Source organism: Thermobia domestica, chromosome 3, assembly GCF_964235325.1.
Source record: "Thermobia domestica chromosome 3, izTheDome1.hap1.1, whole genome shotgun sequence".
NCBI lineage: Eukaryota > Metazoa > Arthropoda > Insecta > Zygentoma > Lepismatidae > Thermobia > Thermobia domestica.
In genome coordinates, this window is record NC_137456.1 from 112,019,321 (window position 1) to 112,041,033 (window position 21,713).

The 21,713-nt window shown below is 36.8% G+C and overlaps 1 protein-coding gene across 1 annotated transcript; it reads right to left on the minus strand.

The window, feature by feature from the left end:
- Nucleotides 1–11,344: 11,344 nt before the first annotated feature.
- LOC145681492 (uncharacterized) lies at nt 11,345–16,214 on the minus strand. The gene is made up of 2 exons (XM_081753142.1): nt 16,136–16,214; nt 11,345–11,596 (listed from the first exon to the last, which is right to left on the minus strand). The coding sequence occupies exons 1-2, from the start codon at nt 16,145–16,147 to the stop codon at nt 11,381–11,383; spliced, it is 228 nt and encodes a 75-aa protein (XP_081609268.1). The 5' UTR covers nt 16,148–16,214; the 3' UTR covers nt 11,345–11,380.
- Between the last annotated feature and the right edge of the window lie 5,499 nt (nt 16,215–21,713).

The following is a 21,713-nucleotide window of genomic DNA, read 5'->3' on the forward strand; positions in this document are numbered from 1 at the left end:
AAAACCCATGGTTTAGAAAATTGTTAGCGTCATGATCTGTTTTAAATTGAATTCTAATTAGATTTCTTTCATTTTCTAAAATTCAGTGAGTCCAGGATACGAGTTGATAATAAGGAAAATTTCCAATCATTGGTTACAGTACACTGAAGCGCTAACGATAAAGGGAGTCGAGTGCTCAACTGCATAGTTATTTTCCATTACTTGTATATCATCCATATTTCATGGCAATGGATGTGAAGAGGCACTTAATTTACTAGTAAACATATGAAATATTTTAGGAACCTTCTAAAGTCTATTTGCTTTTAATTTCATTTCTGAATCTTCTAAAGTCTTACTATTTATTTCATTCATTTCATTGTTAAGATATAATAGATTTATAACAATGTTATACTCCATCTTGAGACAAAAGTTTAGTGGTTAACAAAAATCTTGAAAATAAATTATGTACACTCACAAGCTATTAAACTAATTAAAAATTTCAAGATTGATCTTTAATTTACATTATGTAATTATTTTCATGCTGGCAATAATAATAATAATATGAATTATTACATTTTTTAAACAAACATCGACACAATAAGTATCGAATTTATGGAGTAATTCTACATCTCTCCTTTTCCATACTTTCTGGCAAACAAACCATTTCTCATAGTTTTTAAGTTCCACATTCAGGAATACCAGAACTGTTATTGAGCTGAGCGAAGCGAAGCCGTTTGGTTGTCAGCGAACTCCTCCTAGACCGTTTGGCCGATCTCAACCAAACTTAGCACGCTGATAGAGTATGTCGTGCTGAGTGACAACATAGGTCGAAATCAAAAATCCGATGTACCATCGAGGAATAATCACCGAAAAACGCTTACTCCTAGACCGTTTGGCCGATCTCAACCAAACTTAGCACGCTGATAGAGTATGTCGTGCTGAGTGACAACATAGGTCGAAATCAAAAATCCGATGTACCATCGAGGAATAATCACCGAAAAACGCTTACTCCTAGACCGTTTGGCCGATCTCAACCAACCTTAGCACGCTGATAGAGTATGTCGTGCTGAGTGACAACATAGATCGAAATCAAAAATCCGATGTACCATCGAGGAATAATCACCGAAAAACGCTTCCTGATTACGTAGTTTAAGCTCCCTCAGCTCATTTCATTGCAATCGGGTATATCCATTGCATTCCTAGTTGAGCTGAGTGAAGCGAAGCTCTTATACTCGGGTTAGCCGTTTGGTTGTCCGCGAACTCCTCCTAGACCGTTTGGCCGATCTCAACCAAACTTAGCACGCTGATAGAGTATGTCGTGCTGAGTGACAACATAGGTCGAAATAAAAAATCCGATGTACCATCGAGGAATAATCACCGAAAAACGCTTCCTCCTAGACCGTTTGACCGATCTCAACCAAACTTAGCACGCTGATAGAGTATGTCGTGCTGAGTGACAACATAGGTCGAAATCAACAATCCGAAGTACCATCGAGGAATAATAACCGAAAAACGCTTCCTTCTAGACCGTTTGGCCGATCTCAACCAAACTTAGCACGCTGATAGAGTATGTCGTGCTGAGTGACAACATAGGTCGAAATCAAAAATCCGATGTACCATCGAGGAATAATCACCGAAAAACGCTTCCTCCTAGACCGTTTGACCGATCTCAACCAAACTTAGCACGCTGATAGAATATGTCGTGCTGAGTGACAACATAGGTCGAAATCAACAATCCGATGTACCATCGAGGAATAATCACCGAAAAACGCTTACTCCTAGACCGTTTGGCCGATCTCAACCAAACTTAGCACGCTGATAGGGTATGTCGTGCTGAGTGACAACATAGGTCGAAATCAACAATCCGATGTACCATCGAGGAATAATCACCGAAAAACGCTTACTCCTAGACCGTTTGGCCGATCTCAACCAAACTTAGCACGCTGATAGGGTATGTCGTGCTGAGTGACAACATAGGTCGAAATCAACAATCCGATGTACCATCGAGGAATAATAACCGAAAAACGCTTACTCCTAGACCGTTTGGCCGATCTCAACCAAACTTAGCACGCTGATAGAGTATGTCGTGCTGAGTGACAACATAGGTCGAAATCAAAAATCCGATGTACCATCGAGGAATAATAACCAAAAAACGCTTACTCCTAGACCGTTTGGCCGATCTCAACCAAACTTAGCATGCTGATAGAGTATGTCGTGCTGAGTGACAACATAGGTCGAAATCAACAATCCGAAGTACCATCGAGGAATAATAACCGAAAAACGCTTCCTTCTAGACCGTTTGGCCGATCTCAACCAAACTTAGCACGCTGATAGAGTATGTCGTGCTGAGTGACAACATAGGTCGAAATCAACAATCCGATGTACCATCGAGGAATAATCACCGAAAAACGCTTACTCCTAGACCGTTTGGCCGATCTCAACCAACCTTAGCACGCTGATAGAGTATGTCGTGCTAAGTGACAACATCGATCGAAATCAAAAATCCGATGTACCATCGAGGAATAATCACCGAAAAACGCTTCCTGATTACGTAGTTTAAGCTCGCTCAGCTCATTTCATTGCAATCGGGTATATCCATTGCATTCCTAGTTATTTTGTAATTTATATATAGTTTAATTAAAATATTAACAAAACATATACAATATTTTAATAGCATATTTCTTGTCTTTTTCAGATTTCTTCTCTGCAAGTGAAGGATCAAGACAATGAAGTTTTTGGTTATCTTTGCTTTGTTATTTAATAAATTGGAAGCAGCTTATAATATAAACCTTTTCGTGAAGAGGAACAATATCAATAATTATTTGACTACCTGTATCAGCGATATAATTCAAAGAGAGTTTAGCTCCAGAGGAACAATAATTCTAGTTAAAGGCCAAGTAGCATATGAAGTGAACATGATATTTCATCATTACAAAAATGTAATAGTGAGGTTGAACAATTTATCACATGTGCACAGGTGGTGGAAGTCAGAACACTTCAAACAAGAGTTCAGTGAGGATAACGTAGGTTATGTTTTCTTAGTGCCAGAAGCAAATGCTTTTACTTCAATGATTAGTCAATTGAAAAGCTTTGTTTTCACTACGCTAAGCAAGTATATTGTAATACTTACAAACTGTCCGTATTGTACGAATAATATTAGAAAAGTATTTCATACTGCAATGCAAAATAATATTTTCGATATTATTGCGGTTATCGAATCCACGAATACTAGTAAACAACAGGAGAAATATGGTCTAATTTATACTTACTTCCCGTTTTCTAAAAGTGGCTGTAGATCTAGTGATGATATAGTGCTGATAAATGTATGCAGAAATGGAGTGTTTGAAAAGGACTCTGAACTATTCCCAAAGAAAGTTCGCAATTTGTATGGTTGTCCTTTCCCTATAACAGCTACACATTCACCTCCTCAAATAATCACTGAAATTCATTCAAATGGTACCTACAAAGTAGTTGCAGGAATAGCACTAAACACAATAAATACAATTGCAATGAAATTAAATTTTTCTTTGAACATTACAGCTAGATATGATTGGAAGGAACATGGTTATCGCTTAAGGAACGGTTCTTATTACGGAGATATGAACCGTATCATTACTGGTGAATTAGAAGGTAGTTTTGTAGGAGTGTCGATAAAACCATATCATTTAATATATTTTGATCCGATATTATCTGGTGATTTTATGCATTTCGTGTGGATAACGGCTAGACCTAATTTCTATCCTAAATGGATGAATTTGTTTTTCCCCTTCCAACCCATTACATGGGTCTGTACTGTTTTGTTATACGCTCTTGTTATTCTCTGCACGATTGCAACAAAAATACAAGTAAAGCAATATATTAACCATACAATGTTTTCATCTCCAGTCTTATATAATATGTGTATTTTGCTATGTATATCTGTACCAAAACCACCACCAATACCAATTGTAAGAATAATATTTTTAATATGGGTTCTTGGTGCATTTCTTATTAATTACTTGTATCAAGGATCTTTGTTCGGTTTTATTACAAAACCAAAACGCTATCCTTTTATCAATACAAATTACGATCTTGTTAGTTCTGGATTATGTGTAGGAGGTCTGGATACCCATCAGCGCTTTTTCAGTGATAACTCTGATCCTGTAATGAGAGCCATTTATAACAGATGGGAAGATCAAATAGGCTGGGACAAATCGATCGAACGGATCACTCAAAGGAGAGATTTTGCTTTCCTGTCTGAGGTTTCATTCTCAGAATACCTGATTTATGCAACCTCATTATTCAATACAAAAGGTAAACCCTTGTTACATTTCGTTCAACAAACGGTTCTTTCTGCACCTTCTGTGTATAGATTACGACGCCATTCACCATATTTGCAATTATTCAATCGAATAATTAGTTTACTTGTGGAATCTGGATTACTAAGTAAGTGGAAAAATGATGTAATACTTGGCGTATTGTTGACATCGAGGGATTCCAATAATTTTGAAGAACAAAACAAGTTAACTGCCATAAACTTAAAAGAACTAAAGGGGACATTTGCTGTTCTTATTTTTGGATTAGTAATAAGCTTATTGGTATTTTTAGTTGAAATCAGTACGATATATTTGAGAAAATTACTAATATTAGAATTCATACAAAAGCAATGAATGTATAAAGTTATGGTGAATTTATAAAACGTTTATATTCTGTGATTTTACATCAATTCACTTCTAGAATATAGTTAAAACACTATGAATTACATACCTAAATAAATAAATTAATTAATGGATTACATACATATATTATTTTTATTCACATTTCAAATCGAAGGAAAAGGAAAAAGTGACTTAAAATATGGAATATCTGTATGTTTCTAATGGAGTGAATTCATTAATTTAATGAGTAGTGATATGGATGTGTTTTTTATCATAATTGTCGCTGATTAGTAGATTTTAATCACGTAACCATTCTTATTGAATTTTAGAGGTACATAGTCTTAGATCACGCCCCTCCCATCGTGGCGGAAAATTCAAAATTAGCCCCGTCTCTGGAGTCATGCGATTGGTGTAATTAATGCAGAAAGTTTGAATTAGGACCCATAGTCCAAGAAGTTCCAGTTAAAGAAGTCCACCAGCTCAAAAGAAAAGCTATAATTTCAGACAACAGAGCACTTCTTGCTCTCTTTATAGCCTCGTTATTGACATTATTGATAACAGCTGCAACAAATGAGCTTCAACGACATCTCATGGTATGATACTAGAAAGCCAATGGACAAGAATGTTAACAGCTGGAATTCCAGCGCTTTCTGACAAAGGAACACATAGACATCACCATTTCCCATGAAACTTTTCTTAAACCTTACGAATTGATCTCGTCGAAATTACACTGTCGTCCGCAACGATCGTCTCACAACTAAAGAAGGAACGGCCAATACTATTAAAAATTATATCCAATGCGAGGAAATAATCGCTTTACCACTAGACTCTCAGGAAGTATCCATCATAAAGCTCCTCTCTCCGGACAAACATTTCACATTATCTCAGCCTATAAAACCGAACACTCAAATAGTACTTACAGATCTACAGAAACTTCGTCAACTGGACGATAAGGTCCTTATAGGCGGAGATATCAAGACTAAACACGTCAGTTGGCACTCCAGTATTAACAACCATACTTGTATAGCCATTGAAGAGCACCTAGAAAAGACTTGGATTTATTTGCCTCCGCCTCCTTGGAACCTACTTTCCTTCCGCAACAAAATGGAAACCGGGACTTGCTCGACACCATCCTATATGCCAGTATCACTCTGACAGAACATTCAATTTCCGTAAATGCATTGAACTCAGATCACAACCCGGTGTCACACATCATTCGGCAAAATACTCAATTCGCTATTGTCTGCTGTCAGAAAACACCACCGACTGCCCTGAATACAGTAAAAATCTTCACTCACTCATTGATTCCACCATCTCTCTGCACACTCCTGCTAAACTTGATGCTTCGGTTGATCAGATAACAGTATCTATTCGCAGTGCCTAAACCATGGCGACGCACATTTCTCCACACAGTAATCTTCCGATTCAAATTACCTTCATACAAAGTTCACAGTTACCCTAAAGTAATGGGCCAGGGGAAAAATGGCAGCAACTTCGCCCATCAATCTTCAAACGTCTATACAATGCCCCCACGTAGAAACTCAATAAGAAACTCGACTTCAAGAACATCACTGAAATTTCAAGTTAAGCTCCTGAACAACATCTAACCCAGATTTCTAGTTCCTAATACTCATGCTGTCAAACACGAAGGCCAAAAATGGCCAGCGATTACATGGCTCCAACGAATTGGCTTTTAGTTCGCTAGACAAAGCCGAAGTCTTTGCTGCCCAACTTAAAAACCAATTTAAACCAAATGCAGAACCCATGGATGAAGAGACGGTGTGATGAGTACAAAGCTTTTTTCGGGCAGACCATCCAATGCAACCGTTACCACCACACCAACTGTGCAAACCTAGTGATGTCAATTCCATTGTCCGCTTACTCAGCCTACATAAAGCGGCAGATCTGAACCACATTCCAACTCTAGCTCTCAAACAAGTTTCTAGAAAACTAATTTTCTACTAAATCGAATCTTCAATACTATGTTGCGCAAGGGTTATTACCCTACACCTTGGTAGAAGGCTATCGTCTCCATGCTTCCAAAATCTGGGAAGAATCTCCTCTTTCCCCAAAATTTTCGGCCAATTAGCCTGTTTTTGCATCTTAGTAAGATCATGAAATCTCGCTAGTACAGCCGAATGGTAAAATTGCAAAGGAGCACCGTCTCCTCCTAGAGCATCAATTTGCCTTCAGATCTACTTTTACCACAACCGCCTAGATAACGAGAATTATAGAGTTGATCACCCAGAGCTTTACTGACCGTGAACAAGTGATTGCTGTGTTTTTGGACGTCGCACAAGCATTTGACAGTCTCACAAGCATTTTAGCATCAGTCCGCTACAAGCTTCACCGTTTGGATTTTCCAGCCTATCTCATCTCTGCATTTCCCTTGTCAGCTAACGTTTTCTCACTTTTGTTAGTGCAATTGAAATACTTAACGTTCTCTGAGTCTTCAGCTGTTTACCCGTTTTGACATATTATTATTAATATTCTTTCAGGCGTTGAGTTACTTGTTTTTAGTTTTTTAATGAGCTGATTTAATTTTCTTAGTCTTCTTTCTGGTTTATTCTTTCTTTCATTGATCCTACGTTCGATTTCTACATTTAGAAGACGTTGTTGTTTTAGGAGTCCATATATGACTAACGTATTTCGATCTAAAGCCTTTTAGTAAAGGGACAAATAACCTTGCCTCTGAGTTTCTATTAATCACCTCCATCATTCAATCAATAATTAGCAAACTATTGGGACAATTATTTATAGCAACGCCTTTAAAATTAATCTGCACACATACAGTAAGTACCTGAAAGAACAGAATGATTTCACTAAAGAGTGAGGTCCCAATTTCATCTCCTTATGAGTTTGCCCGAACGTGATTGCAATCGAAAGCTTCCGATGCGTAGAGCACGTCTTTGAAAGAACCAGAGTGGTCAGATGCACCGTCCCTGAGATATTGCGTTTCAAAAATGTGTGATGTCACGAGACGGCGCCAGCATCGAGGTTAATATCGACGTAGCACTTTAGTTTATGAAACTCAATCAGAAACATCCTCATGATCGGAAGCATTTTCAGTGCGAAGAGAAACGTTGGGCAATCGATGACTGGATACAACAAACTCATGGTTGTGGCAGTAAGAGAAGTACCAAATAATGGTGGACACGTGTGAACAACATCCTAGAGAAGTCGGATTTTTTTCTTCAAACCGCCAAAGCCTGCTCAATCACCCCTCTGATCTTCGTTGCGAAACGATTTGAGATGGCAGCCTCTGTTACTAATTATTTGCCATATCCAGATGAAGGGATTTTCACGTGAAATCCCATCGCTTCTAGCCGTGCGACTACTTCTCTAAATCCCTGACGCAGACGTGGACATCATCTTTCTCCAACGTGCCCAGTGCTTCCTGAATTCGAATCAAGCAATCCGAGAGAATGGTGACATCGTTATAATGCGCGTTGTAAGGGCCAAAGATAAAAACAATGAATCCGTCTTGGAGAACACCGACTACGACCTTATCAAGGGGCAATTTCTCTTGCCCGCTCTAGAGTTTCTTTTGTTTGGCAAACTTCGCAGACTTCTGAACCAGTCTATACGTTGCTCCCTAGCACATTCTCACACCAACATCGCCCATTTTGTACAACATCTTCGCTAGTGGAGTATTGTGACTATCCAAAATTTCCCTACTGTGCTGATTCATAAGTTTTGGAACTAGTCTAAGAAACAAATCCCTTCGAACTGCCATAACATAATCGCCAACAGTGGACTTCGAGATGTCGAACAGTGAACCAACCTGGTAGTGCGACTAGTAGATGCGCAATCTGACCAAGAACACAGTGAATTGGGCGGGCTTACAATTGGATGTGAACGAGCAAATCTTCCGGAACTGATCCTTATCATACCTTGCTGAATACATCATTCGAAATCCATTACTATCTGGTTCCTCCTTATCAAACAGCAAGAAGCAAGCACCCGAATTCAGTTGTTGATAACATTGATGCTGGAACTGGGCCATTTCCATCAGCTCTTCCGCAGTGCTCACTGGGTCCTTAATTTGTTTCATAAGTGGCCAATAATTCTGCAGGCCAACATGTGTAGCACACATTCTGTTATTAAACGTCGCATATAGCATATAATCCATTATCAACATATGTCGCAATTTTCCCGTTACTGAAACGAATGATTCTGGTTTTCAGCAGCCGAAAATACACTGATAATGCGAAGTGTTCCGATGACGGAAGAATAAGTTTAGTTCAACACCATTTCAGCGCCTTTCTCCACCACTCTTTTCAGTCGTTTGTAACAAGGCTCACATACTTCGCTTTTTTCTGGAATCTGAGCAATTGGGTCGAGCAGTTTCTCCGTGTGTTTGCACCAGCTCTCACTTCATTCAAATACTGAATCGAATCACTAAATAGTGACACTGAATAAAACTTACCAGAGTCCTTCCATTTTCGCGTTTGGCAACCAATACAATTGACCGGCATAGTTTACCTCAAATAAGCACAATAAATCAGTGAAAACGAGTGCAGTGTAATCATTTTCTTTTGCAGCAACTATAAGCACAAAACACAAATACAATCAGTTGAGAGAAGAAAAAATAGAAACAACGAGCTTGATCAAAGAGTTTAATACGATATAGAGTTATGTTTGTGACCACTATAACGTGTTAGCCTCACACTTTATACAAATACTCTCGGGGCGTGAATAGGCGATCTCGCAGCTGCGCCTCGATACAGGCGCCATCTCGTGGTATCCCACATCTTTGGGACGCGATATCGCAGAGACGGTGCATCTGACCACTCTGGTTACTTCACAGGCGTGTTTTAAGGCTAGTCTACACGCTCCGTCTTGGTAACGATTTACCTGCGCAGTTTTAAGACGTTGCAAGCAAAACGTAGCGTGTAGACAAGAAATTTGTGCAGTTTTCCGAACTGAATGAAGACGGAACACGGAGCTAAAAGACTGAGCAAATTAGCACAAACATTTGCAACGTGTTCAGACAAGTCGTAGTGTGTAGACGGTCACTCCGTCTTCAGTTCAGGCATTTGCTCCGTTTTCGTAACAACTGGGAAGCAATGGCTGATCTTCGGCAGTGTTCCAGATAATTTCCCACGGAGTTTATAGAATTGTAGGTTTCCATGCCTATGGCGTGTTAAGTCAAAAGAATATAGCGTCCGGGACAAGCAAAGTCAGGCTTATGATGTCCTAGTTAATAAGTACAATGAAATCGATGTCACTGCAAACAGAGAAACTATTGTGAAGAAAATTAATTATCTTCGAACTGTTTACAGGAGGGAATTGTCTAAAGTAAACAATCTATTCGATCTGGCGCTGGAGAAGCTCAGATATACAAGCGAGGGTTGTGGTATTATGATTTGCTTGCATTGTTGAGCGACCAAGAAACTCCTAGGAAATCTAGGAATATCATAGACGATTTTTCTCCTAGTTGATCCGTCCTAAAGACTCTGAAGAGATAAGAAAATCTCTCGCTATCAGTAATGATTTCAGGTTATTTTCCCAGTGGGGAATTTCAGTGCACAGACGTGGAAAAATGTGCGAAAATTTGAAATAAAAAAAATTGAATCGGCTTCAGAAACAATTTGAAATCAACACAAGTCAAAATACTTGTTTTCTTGGACTTGCAGTGACTGCAAAATTTCTCTGAAGTTGCTTCAATTTTTTTATTCTGTAAAATAATATTCTCAATTTTAAAAATGATCATCAACACGTATTACTTTATTAACCCTAGCAATACCAAAGGAAGAGGTGGTCTCGGAGGCCCACAAATTATATATTTTTAGACTTTTCTAACATTTCTAATTCGATAATAAATCTGAAAACAAAATGATATTGTCAGGCTTCACCCCATTGGTCATACAAAGTGCTTTCTTTCTTTTAAGTGTTTGTTTTTGATATTATAAATAAATAAAGCGTTTTCGGTCTCAGAGGTTGTAGTAAGGGGCTATTCACAAAATACGGGAACTATTACATTATAGTGTTTTGGTAATGAATTTTATTTTGCTTCGAAACAATTTTGGTATTACGTCATTGAGGGTACTCTGTTTGCCAACGTCTGGGCCACCTTGAACGTCGCATGTATTTACGATGTCTAATTATATTTTTCTTGATAAGACAGAGCGCAAACGTTGACCACAGCAACACTTTCTCCATGTTGACGGAGGCAAAGACGGAGCAAAAGACTGTGCTGAGTAGACACACACAAATTGCAATGTTTTGCTTGCAACGTCTTAAAACTGCGCAGGTAAATCGTTGCCAAGACGGAGCATGTAGACCAGCCCTTACGCATCGGAAGCTATTGCTTGCACTCAAGTTCCAGCAAATTCATGGAGAGATGAAATTGGGGCTCCAGGCTAATGCTTTGTTGGCCGCACTCTTTATATAAATATTCAACATAATTGTATTTTTCATCAATACAAATTCTGCCCTTCCAGTAACAAGAAGCTCAACAAAAGTAAAGAAGTCATTATTTCAAGTAGAAATTTGGCATGGTCGAAAATCATCCCAGGGTTCTAGTTTATTGAAGGATTCTACCGGTAATAGTTTTTGTTGTTGGTATTTATTATTATTATTTTTCTCTGCTAAAATTGAGAAATGACAGCTAACTAGTGAAGGAAATATACTAACGTTCGTGTGCACCGAGTTTACATTCGGAAAATTCCAAGAATAACACTACGATATATAACATGACAAAATTATTCTATTTATTTCTTCCTGAATACATTGAACTATTCGCTTAAGTAGTATTGAGTTTAGAAGTAGGTAACGTAGGGAGCTACAGGAGCAGCAGCTGCTACGACCGGTGCGGCGACGGCGTGGTTAACAACATGGGCGCTGTAGCTGCTGGCATATGGAGCCACGGCGGCGTAAGGATAAGGAACACCTGCTGTGTAGGCTGCCAGCACTGGAGAAGCTACAACACCAGCTTCAGCTACAACAATGGCAGCTAGCAGAACGAACAAAACAACCTGGAAGAAATAAACACTTCATGTAACTATGTAGTATACAATTACAAGAGTTAATTTACTTGCATTATTGAATAAAATGTAGGTGTAAGTTACAAGGCAGAATACATATCAAGGCCTTAAACGGATAAGAATTTTACACCTAGAGGATAGACGTGTAACAAAGCAAACATGTTATTTTAACCATTTATGAATACATAATATGCATCAGTTTTCCCGTTTCTCGTATAAGTATTTTAGTGAACCACACTCACCCCTTTCCCCTTCCTGTCTAGAGATAATAGGTATCAAAAAACGATGAACGTATTTAATTATTTTTAAATGAAAATTGAAAATAGCAAAATTTTGTCTATAACAATCTGCCTTGTGGCTTAAGCGGTTAGCACACACGCCTTTGGTGTAGGAGACCCGGGTTCGGTTCCCTCTGGAGCTAATGTGGTTCTGATTCCACGTTAAGCTGTAGATCCACGTCTTACATATCATTACTCTTGGAAGAGATACTAAACGGAAAATCAAAGCAAATCAAATTGTCTATAACATTAAGGGATTCCAAGAAATACAGATGTAACACTGTATTCCTTCCCATTTCACCACTTCCACATCGAATTTCCGAGTCCTTCCTTACTGTTGTTACCTTATGTTAAACATCTCTCGGTTGTCCAAATTTCAAGTTTCTTGCTTAAGTAGTTGTTTTTTAGTTTAATGTCCCATGGTTATACACCGAAGTTAAAGGAGGCGGTTATGATGATAATGAATGAAATGGAATTAATAAAACAGATCGAAACGAAAGAAGCCTGAGAAAACGTCGAAAACAGTGTTTATCCGAGATAAAGTCCACTTGGTACGAGCTGGGATCGAACCAGTACTTCTCGCACTAGAGGAGCTTAAGAAGCAAATTGTTGTAGACATCGATCGGATCTCTATAATACTGATTTCTTTCATGTAAAGGAATAGTAGAATATCCTCACATTTATTGTAAACTGTAGAGTGAGTTAAAGTAACATTTACTGAACTTCATATTCTCGAACACTATAACTGCTTTATTGACCAGTTATTCCCTTTTTCTCATATTATCCACATACTTTTGCTACAGAAAAAAATCTCAATTCACATTCCCAATTAGATTATATAAATGTTGTACTCATTAATGAATATTCGTCTATTTAAGCTTGTCACTATGTAGAAACTTTTTCTCTTAATCCGACCGTCCACTACCAATAGCCAATTCCTTACTTTGCATTTACACAAACGTTTCACACTAACTATCACATCCATCTCTCTAATTTCTAACAGAGACATGCATCAAAAATTTAATGCAAAACAAGGAGTACTGTATTCCTCATACTTGATAGAAAAATGAGTAATTGAATCGCACGAGCTCCTATTGGATGTATCGCCCTAAAGGCTCACGTGCTAACCTATATAGCCATGACGGAGCTCTGACTAGACTCGTATCCTACTTGAACAGTATGTCCTGTCTCCTGGCTCATACAGTATCTGTGTTGAAGACGGACAATACACTTTGATCAACCAAACAATTTGCAGTACCCATTGTTACTATCAGCATGGAGCTGGCCGTCTTACCGTTATGAGCTTGAGTTATAATGAGGCAGCGCCAACTGAGAGAGAGGCTTGCCCTTTTTTAATTGCTTAAAATACCATGCACAACATAGGACTATTATCAATTTCTAATCTCTGAGTTGCCTAGTATTCTAAAAGCATAGTTTATTTTAAAATTTATTGTTCTTTTTCAGCACTGAGGCTACATGAGACATGGATTTACAAGTTTAAGATGGAGTCCGGATCGAAGTAATGAGTTCAATTTTTTAAATGTTTTCCGGTCGGGAGTCGAACATGGGATCAATGCTCCATATGCAAATACTACAATAGTACTGTCATACTAATTGTAACTGCACTAAACGACAGACTATTTCATGGCTATTTGAGATTGACTTTTGTATATCACCTTGGTTGCGGCAGTGATAATACAGTTAACAACATGAATAACTTGCAGCATCTTTATAGATGTAAAATGAGTAAAGAAATTCTATACTGTTAATTTAAAAATGAGCTTGTCAATGTTCTTTTCTTTCTGTTCGTTCGCAACAAAACATTTTTATTCTTGAATTTTTGAAGTTTATTTTTAAAAAAAATTCAAAATTGATTTTTCTATACATATTTTTTATAGTTTATAGGGCTTCGTTATAGGCTTTAGTTATATATATATATATATATATATATATATATATATATATATATATATATATATATATATATATATATATATATATATATTTGAATTTAATTAGTCTTATAAAAATAAAAATGGAATCAGAAATTAATATTGGCAAATCTTATGAATAAAAATGAATACTTTTTATTTGTTTGTCCGGTACATTCACACCCTTGACTTATTATACTTCTAAGTAATTGTATCGAAGAGGCCAAAGTCAGGAATAGACTGAAGGCTATTTAGATTTTTTTTATTTTTGCGTATCTTATCAAAAACGAAAGGGTTCAAAGGAGAATGGGTGGTTTAAAATTTATGCCAAAAATAGAGCATTTTGCAAGCTCGTCATGTTAGAAGGACAATGCTCGGCATGTATATTCATTTAAAACATACGCACACATATGACTTAAATCTAAAAACAAAGGTACTGTGGGGGTAAGACATCCCTAGGGGTTAGAAGGGGTGATATGAAAAAGTAATAAAAAACAACTGATATTAATGTTGAATCCATATTCCTGGAGTCGCTGCAATGAATAGTGACACTATGTTTAGGTGCAAGTTCATCTAGCCTCCATGGGCATAGGAGGTGAGAAGAAAAGAATAATAAAATTTCCAAACAGACCGGGATTCGTGTCGAATCCATAGTTATAACAGTTTTTAAGCTGATTAGTGAAAGTCCCGATGACATTTAAGCTCAAGTTTAGTCAAGAACGTGCATGTCAGCTGACCCTTGAATTGGCAATTCTGAAAGAGTTGCTCGTCGTTATGTATTCTATTCAGTTCTTTGCTTTCAAATATTGTACATGAACATTATTCTTCCCTTGCGAAGCGGGTCACTTCTATTACTTCTTTCTTATATATAAACTACATTTATACAGGTTTTTTTAAAAATAATTTTTGCAGTTGAAATTTTTTCAGTTTGTAAGCTTCTATTCTAATATTTCAGTTCTCTAAGTTTTCATTATTTTTAATAAAAGTATCGTTACTTGTAAATGTACTTGCTTACTTAAAATTTACAAAAGTTAAATAAAGTCACACGAGGAACATGAACAGTTGCCCTCAGTAACAAGCTGGATGTACAGTAATAATAATAATAATAATAATAATAATAATAATAATAATAATAATAATAATAATAATAATAATAATAATAATAATAATAATAATAATAATAATAGAGTTTCTATTAAATGTACAAAATTCCAGAAGAATTTGCATACTGATTTTATTATTGAGTTTTTGTGTTAGAGGGAAACAATATGAAGTACATTTTTTAGTTTAACGTCCCACACTAATGTTCTTTAAGTTTAACGTCCCTTTAGGCTAAAGAAAATGGATGATTAATGAAAATAAATGATCGTAAAAATAAACTTTTAGTGCTCTCCTATCAGGAATCGAACTTGGGAGCACATGATCCCAAAGGACACGTAGTTGCCACTAACCTAGTAGATGAGGCGAAAGAAAAGAATCAAAACCCGGGGTAAAAGTGAGGGGGAACGCTGGAGGACGTCGTTCCCCCACTTCCAGAAAATATATATGACGTCCCCTTACTTCCTAAAAAAATACGTAGTCAAAGACTGGCAAGGGGGACGGCGTGAGTCATGTATCACCCTAACATTGTGGTATTACAATATATGTAGTATTTATTAAAACTATGGCTGAAGTTTTACAAACAATGCTTTAAGATCATACATTTAAATTTAATTTAAATTTCCCTTGTAATGCTGTAAGTTCATTCCCACATTTCCCAAGAGCTGGTGGTCAGAATGAGTCGTTAAATATTACTAATCTACAAACGCTCTACTTTTTTTTTTTAACTTACTTTTCTCTTTTGTTTTGTTGGCACATCTTATCTCGTTGTAGTTAACATAACTAAACACTCACCAGGAATTAGAAGTCTTATTACACGGACTAGGGTGAAAACTCAAAGCACTTTATTATCTGGTTACTTACACTTCTTCTGAATCTAATTGGAACCACTGTTTCTTCCAGACATGTTCTTTTGGGGGGACACTGCCCCCCGGAATTCTGAGACTGTCCCCCGGAGGAGACCAAAATAATAAATCTATAATATAATAATAAAGAGAATAGTACCGTGTGAAAATAATATGTGCTCCTCTGAATATTAAGTGTGCCCCCCGGAACATTTTTTTCTGAAATAAACACTGATTGGAACTATTAATTTATTATCTTGTCGTTTTAATTGTCATATTTTAATATATGATGTCTAAAACGAAATTATATATGAACGTCTTCTGCTAACAAAAAATCTCTAGTAAACCATTTCATCTAGGTTCTTGTACTGTACTTACCAGCTTGTTCATGGTGAATGAGTGATGAGGTGTGGCTGTGTAGGGAAGGATCTTGAAGTAGTGTGTGACTTGGAAGTGAGCCTTCACGTATTTATATAGGCAATCCTTTACCTTTTCACCATTGCAAAGAGCCATGGACGTGATGAGATGCTGACTATCTCTTGCCAAATGGGTTACAACGTTGCTATATAAACTGTAACCATTATGCAAAACCTAACACGCCTTATGCATTGGATGCGAAATTAAGCATTTGGAGATTGATGTAATTGATTCACATTAGGTTTTCTTAGCGTGTATTGATAATCCAATGTTGTCAATAGGTCATGGATATTTTGCACCAGATCAAGAGTCAGAACTGATCAGAATCCCACTAGATAAAGACCTACCATAATCCTAACAAGAAATAGACTCTTTTATTTACCTTTTATAGTTTGTTACTTACTTACGACTAAATGCGTTTACTAAATTTATATTTTGTAGGGTCACGTTGGCTCAGTGGTAGAACGTTTACCTCTGCTGCTTGGGGTCGCTGGTTTGATCCTCGGCCGAATAAGTTTGTGGTGGACAACACGGTTTCCCGGTTTTTTCTCTCGGTGTACTCCCGTTTCCTCCCACCTTCTCATTCTACCAATTCTTCCATCATCATTCATTTGTTTTAATCATCGTCTTCCTCAACCGAAAAGAGCATAATCATGGGACGTTCAACGGAAAGATAATTTTATATTTATTATATTTTATCCCAAGCAAGTTAATTACTAATTTAAGGAAAATTCTTTGATTATATGCATTCCTAGTGGCCGAAATATAGATTATCTATCTCCGGTTCGTAATATGATTCTAAGTATGTTAATTTGTTATGAACAATATCATGTGATTGGGTTTTACAACTTCACCAAATCTCCCATAATCATACATGTACTGTATACATATCACATACAGAAAATAATTGTGGGACATTAAACGAAAAGAAAAATCTTTCAATTTTAGAGCAAAAACCACCCAATTTGGTGAGGAAAACATGAAATTGGCAATCCTATGAAAAATCGTCGTAGCTGATCTTAATCGTATCGCAGTTTAGTTGAATTAGATTCAGAAGTTATCAATGAAGATGCCTGGAGGTCGAATTGTAAACTAGATCTACCAATTAGAAGAGTTGTTCACATACTTTTAGGTATCACTGATCCTCTGTTCGATGGAAAACTATTTGGCACCCATTCTAATAAGTGATTGAAATGGCAAGTATATATAATGGCAAACAAATAGCAGGGTCGCAGTGTACACCACATGAAATAGTTTGATTTGATTTTCGGTAAAATAAACTTTTTGACAAGCTTAAATTTTACCAAGCGTAGGATTGAATATAACCTTGTTTTTAACCTCAAATTAAACGAAGTATGCTGTAAAAGATGAATGAATATTTGAAAATAGAAAATATTTAACTCATTAGAATTTTAAAGGAAGTCATTTACAATACTTTCATTTTAGACTTGCTTCAGGGCCCAACTAGTATTTGGCATCCTGACCATTATACGAATCCGCTAATCTGAGCATCAGTGCAAAATAGTTTATTAAGCAAAGATGGTATTCATAATTACTCTCATACAAACAGATGGGGAACCAATTTTTCATTGCCCATATCTTGGGATCGACTGAATGGATCAAGACCATCAAAGAACTCGCTTCCTAAATTTTTATCTTCTACATTATAACCGAAATAGATGATCATCCATCAAATAGGTCTTGAGTGAGATTTTGTGTATCCCAAAGAAGTTTTTGGTAAACCAAACTGCTTCAAAATGGAATTGTTGCTGCTGTTGGATGTAATGTAAGTGTAAGTAAAAGAACTCATTATTATTATACTAGTGGTAAACTTCATGATTGCGAAAATCATTCATCTATCGTTGATTTTAGCAAATCATTATTATAATATAAGTAGAGACTGCATTTTGTTTCATATATTCCCTCCCTCTAACTCTTGATCTACGTAGGAACTAACGAAATATATTTTGAGTAAATTTGCCTTAATCCAAACCTCAATTTCTATGCTCCGTAACTTGAAATTAAAGGTGTGCCCAGGAAAATATTTATTTGATTTCACATGTGTATAGTAAGCAAGTGAAGATTTACCTCCGTGCCAAGTGAATGTAATGAAATGTCATCTTGCAGCTTAACGTCCAACGTACCATGCTATTTAGGCTAAGGAGAGGATGATTTTAAGAGGCAAGCACTGGCGTCGTTAACTTTTTAAATCTGGGGGGGGGGGGTCGAATGAATCAAAATACTCTTTCCGTCAAAAGTTATATATACACAAAGTAGCAAAGTTTCTTTAAATATATTTGACTAAAAATCTGGGGGGATGCGTCCCTCGACCCCCCTGCTAAGGACGTCCTTGAGGAAAGTGAATGGTGATGAAAAAATTAGTGGAAGTGATAATATGAGAGGAAACGGGAGTACCCCGAAAATGCCCATAGGTACGAAGTTGCCCATCATAAACTTAGGTGGCAGATGGATTGAACCAGTAACCCCAAGTACCACAGGTAGGCGATCTACTACTATCTGTGCCAAGTTTGGTCCAGATCGAATGGGTTATAGATAGATCGCATATGATATGTGCGCACTGTTCTTCAGATTGATTAAAAAATAAAATAAATAATTAAAAACGAAATGAAGGACACGAACTACGAATAGACTATAATTACTAATTCTGATAACTTATAGTATGAAACAAATATTATATATAATCTCTGCTCGGTGAAGAAACCGGAAGTAAGTGGAAAGTGCGTATGATAATAATTGTAGAGGGAAGTATTCCCACGATAACTGAGAAAATTTATTTTACAAATCATTTTGCATTAGCACCTCAATAAATGGAAAATCAGTTCTCTTGGTTTGGACCTTTTGCCTCCATTTTGAGAACCACTGATTTACTATAACAGCAATTGTCAATAGCAGTGATGGAACAGCTCAAGACATTCATGACCACGAAAATCCGACAGTAGTTAGACCCTTACCCACCAGACGCACCAGAGACAATGGATCATCGTCGTACGAACAAATACTATGTATGTCTGAGTCTGCTAACGCACTAGTAGTAATTTAAGCAAATATAATTCTATCCTCTCTCTCTCCTTCTTCTCACTAAATGTATATTTGTCTTTCTTCCGTATTTGCTTGTGAATATGTATTATCACGGGAGAATCGCAAAAAAAAGAAAGCTGCTTTTTTTCTTATGGGAGATGTCAAAGTCTTATCAAACAAGTCTTTAAAGCTTACTCTGTAGTATTCTGACAGAAGATACCTCTGAGACCAAAGGATGTTTTGTTATATCTTTTTTGTATAGTTTATGTGTAACATTCAGTGTAGGAAGGTGAATAAGCACAAAATTATAAGTGAAATATTCAGGACATTGCATCTTTATTGCGGATGGAACATATGAATATTCAAGACATTGCATGGGGAATTTCTGGACAATGAATTGATTTCTTTTTAGTTTAACATTATAACGATATTGTGTATTTTTAATATCATTAGTTGTATTTTTAATATCTTTACTTGTATTTACGGGCAATATGTGCTATTAAAATATGCACAAGCTATAGCTAAAAGCAGGGGCGGATCCAGGACGGACTTCTGGGGGGGCGGTGGGTTGTAATACTGCTACTTAGAGCTACTTTTAAGAGCGTCAAAGAATAAACTATATATTTTATTTATATATAAAATAAAAAAAGTTTCCTCTTCTGGGGGGGGGGCGATCGCCCCGATCGCCCCCCCCCTGGATCCGCCCCTGGCTAAAAGAAGAAGAGGAAAATATAAAAAGAAATAGATTTAATTTCTTTTTGATATTATTATTGATGTTCTGTTAATATAGTAATCTGACGAAATGTGTTATTGGTCGTCATAGCAACGAAAAATATAAGATATAACAAAGGATCCATCTTGTATAATCTACATGCATGTTATTTAAAGGGTGTAAATGTTTCCTTCATTACGTATTATAATAAAAGGTAATATCAAGATGGAGTGTTTATGTGGATTTCGATAAAATAGTAAACTAGATTATAAATATTCGAACTGTGGCTATAGTGTAACACTATATAAAATAGACAAAAATACGTTACAACATCTCATGATTATACCTTTTTCGCTATAGAAAGATGGGTGATTAATGAAAGTGAGTGATAGGGGAATTAATTTTTTGTATTCTCTAACCGTCAATCAAACCCGGAACCACATGCACCAAAGGCATACACGTTATCCACTAGACCAGAAGAAAATTTCTAGTACAATAAATTGATTTATTTTGTAATGTACTGTGCATATAAAATTGGAGGAGAAGTAGCCAAATATTTGTTGTTCCAGGTTCCAGCCTACTCAGCATAGGCGCTAATCCGGGCCTGAAACCGATTACGCATTATCAATTTATTCTTATCTTTATTTGGCATATTTCACGTTTGGTCTATAACCTGTTCAATAACAGTTTGTGTGACAAATAAAAAGTGGAATTATTGTGATCCATTGTTAGGCATAACTTATAGGCATCTTTAGAATTTCGTTTGTCTTCTGAAACAAAAATCAGGCAACACTACTGGCAAGCTAGTCTTGTCTAATATTTTACTTTAATAATTGTCAATTCTACTTATCAATGTTAAAACCTATCTTAAGTACTTGCAGAATTTTTCTCTAGGTGGTTAGCAACATTAAAAAATCAAGTAGAAGGTTACTTGGGTTAAGTTTAGCATTCCTTTGAGCAGCGATCACCTCTGGTGCTTGGGGTCCCAGGTTCGATCCCAGCCCCCGCCAAGTGAACTTTGTGGTGGACAAACACCGTGTGCGTGGGTTTCCTCGGGGTTTTCCCGTTTCCTCCTACTTTCTTCATTCCACCATTTCATTTATTACTCATCATCACCGTCTCCTTTAGCCTAACCGGCATGACCATGGGACGTAAAACTCAAAGATTTCATTTCATTTTCCTTTGAGCAGCGAGATTAGATGAGATGCGGAGCTACAACTAAACGTGGGATCCGAATCATATGAGCTCCCACTAGGAAAAGAATTTCAGTATAGGAAGTACATATTTTATTTAACTGATTCCACGTTCACCTCTGGTGTTTGGGGTCCCGGGTTCGATCCCAGACCCCGCCAAGTGAGCTTTGTGGTGGACAAACACCGTGCTCGTGGGTTTTCTCGGGGTTCTCCCGTTTCCTCCCACTTTCTTCATTACACCATTTCACTCATCTCTCATAATCACCGTCTCCTTTAGCCTAACCGGCATAACCGTGGGACGTAAAACTTAAAGATTTCATTTCATTTTTAACTGATTCCAGGACACATGAACACTACTATTATTACTGAAGGTATGTGCAGATACAAAATTACGTATCAACATCCACAGATAATGCAATATTAGACATATGTAACTTATTTGTTCTATATAAGATATTAGTTTATAACATAATATTATAAATACAATACATATTAGTTAAGCTCGTAGTTTCGCTAATTAAAATGATACCAATCAAATGCAAGTTAACATTTAATACAGTCTCTTCCAATTGTAAGTAGCTATGTTAAAAACGTA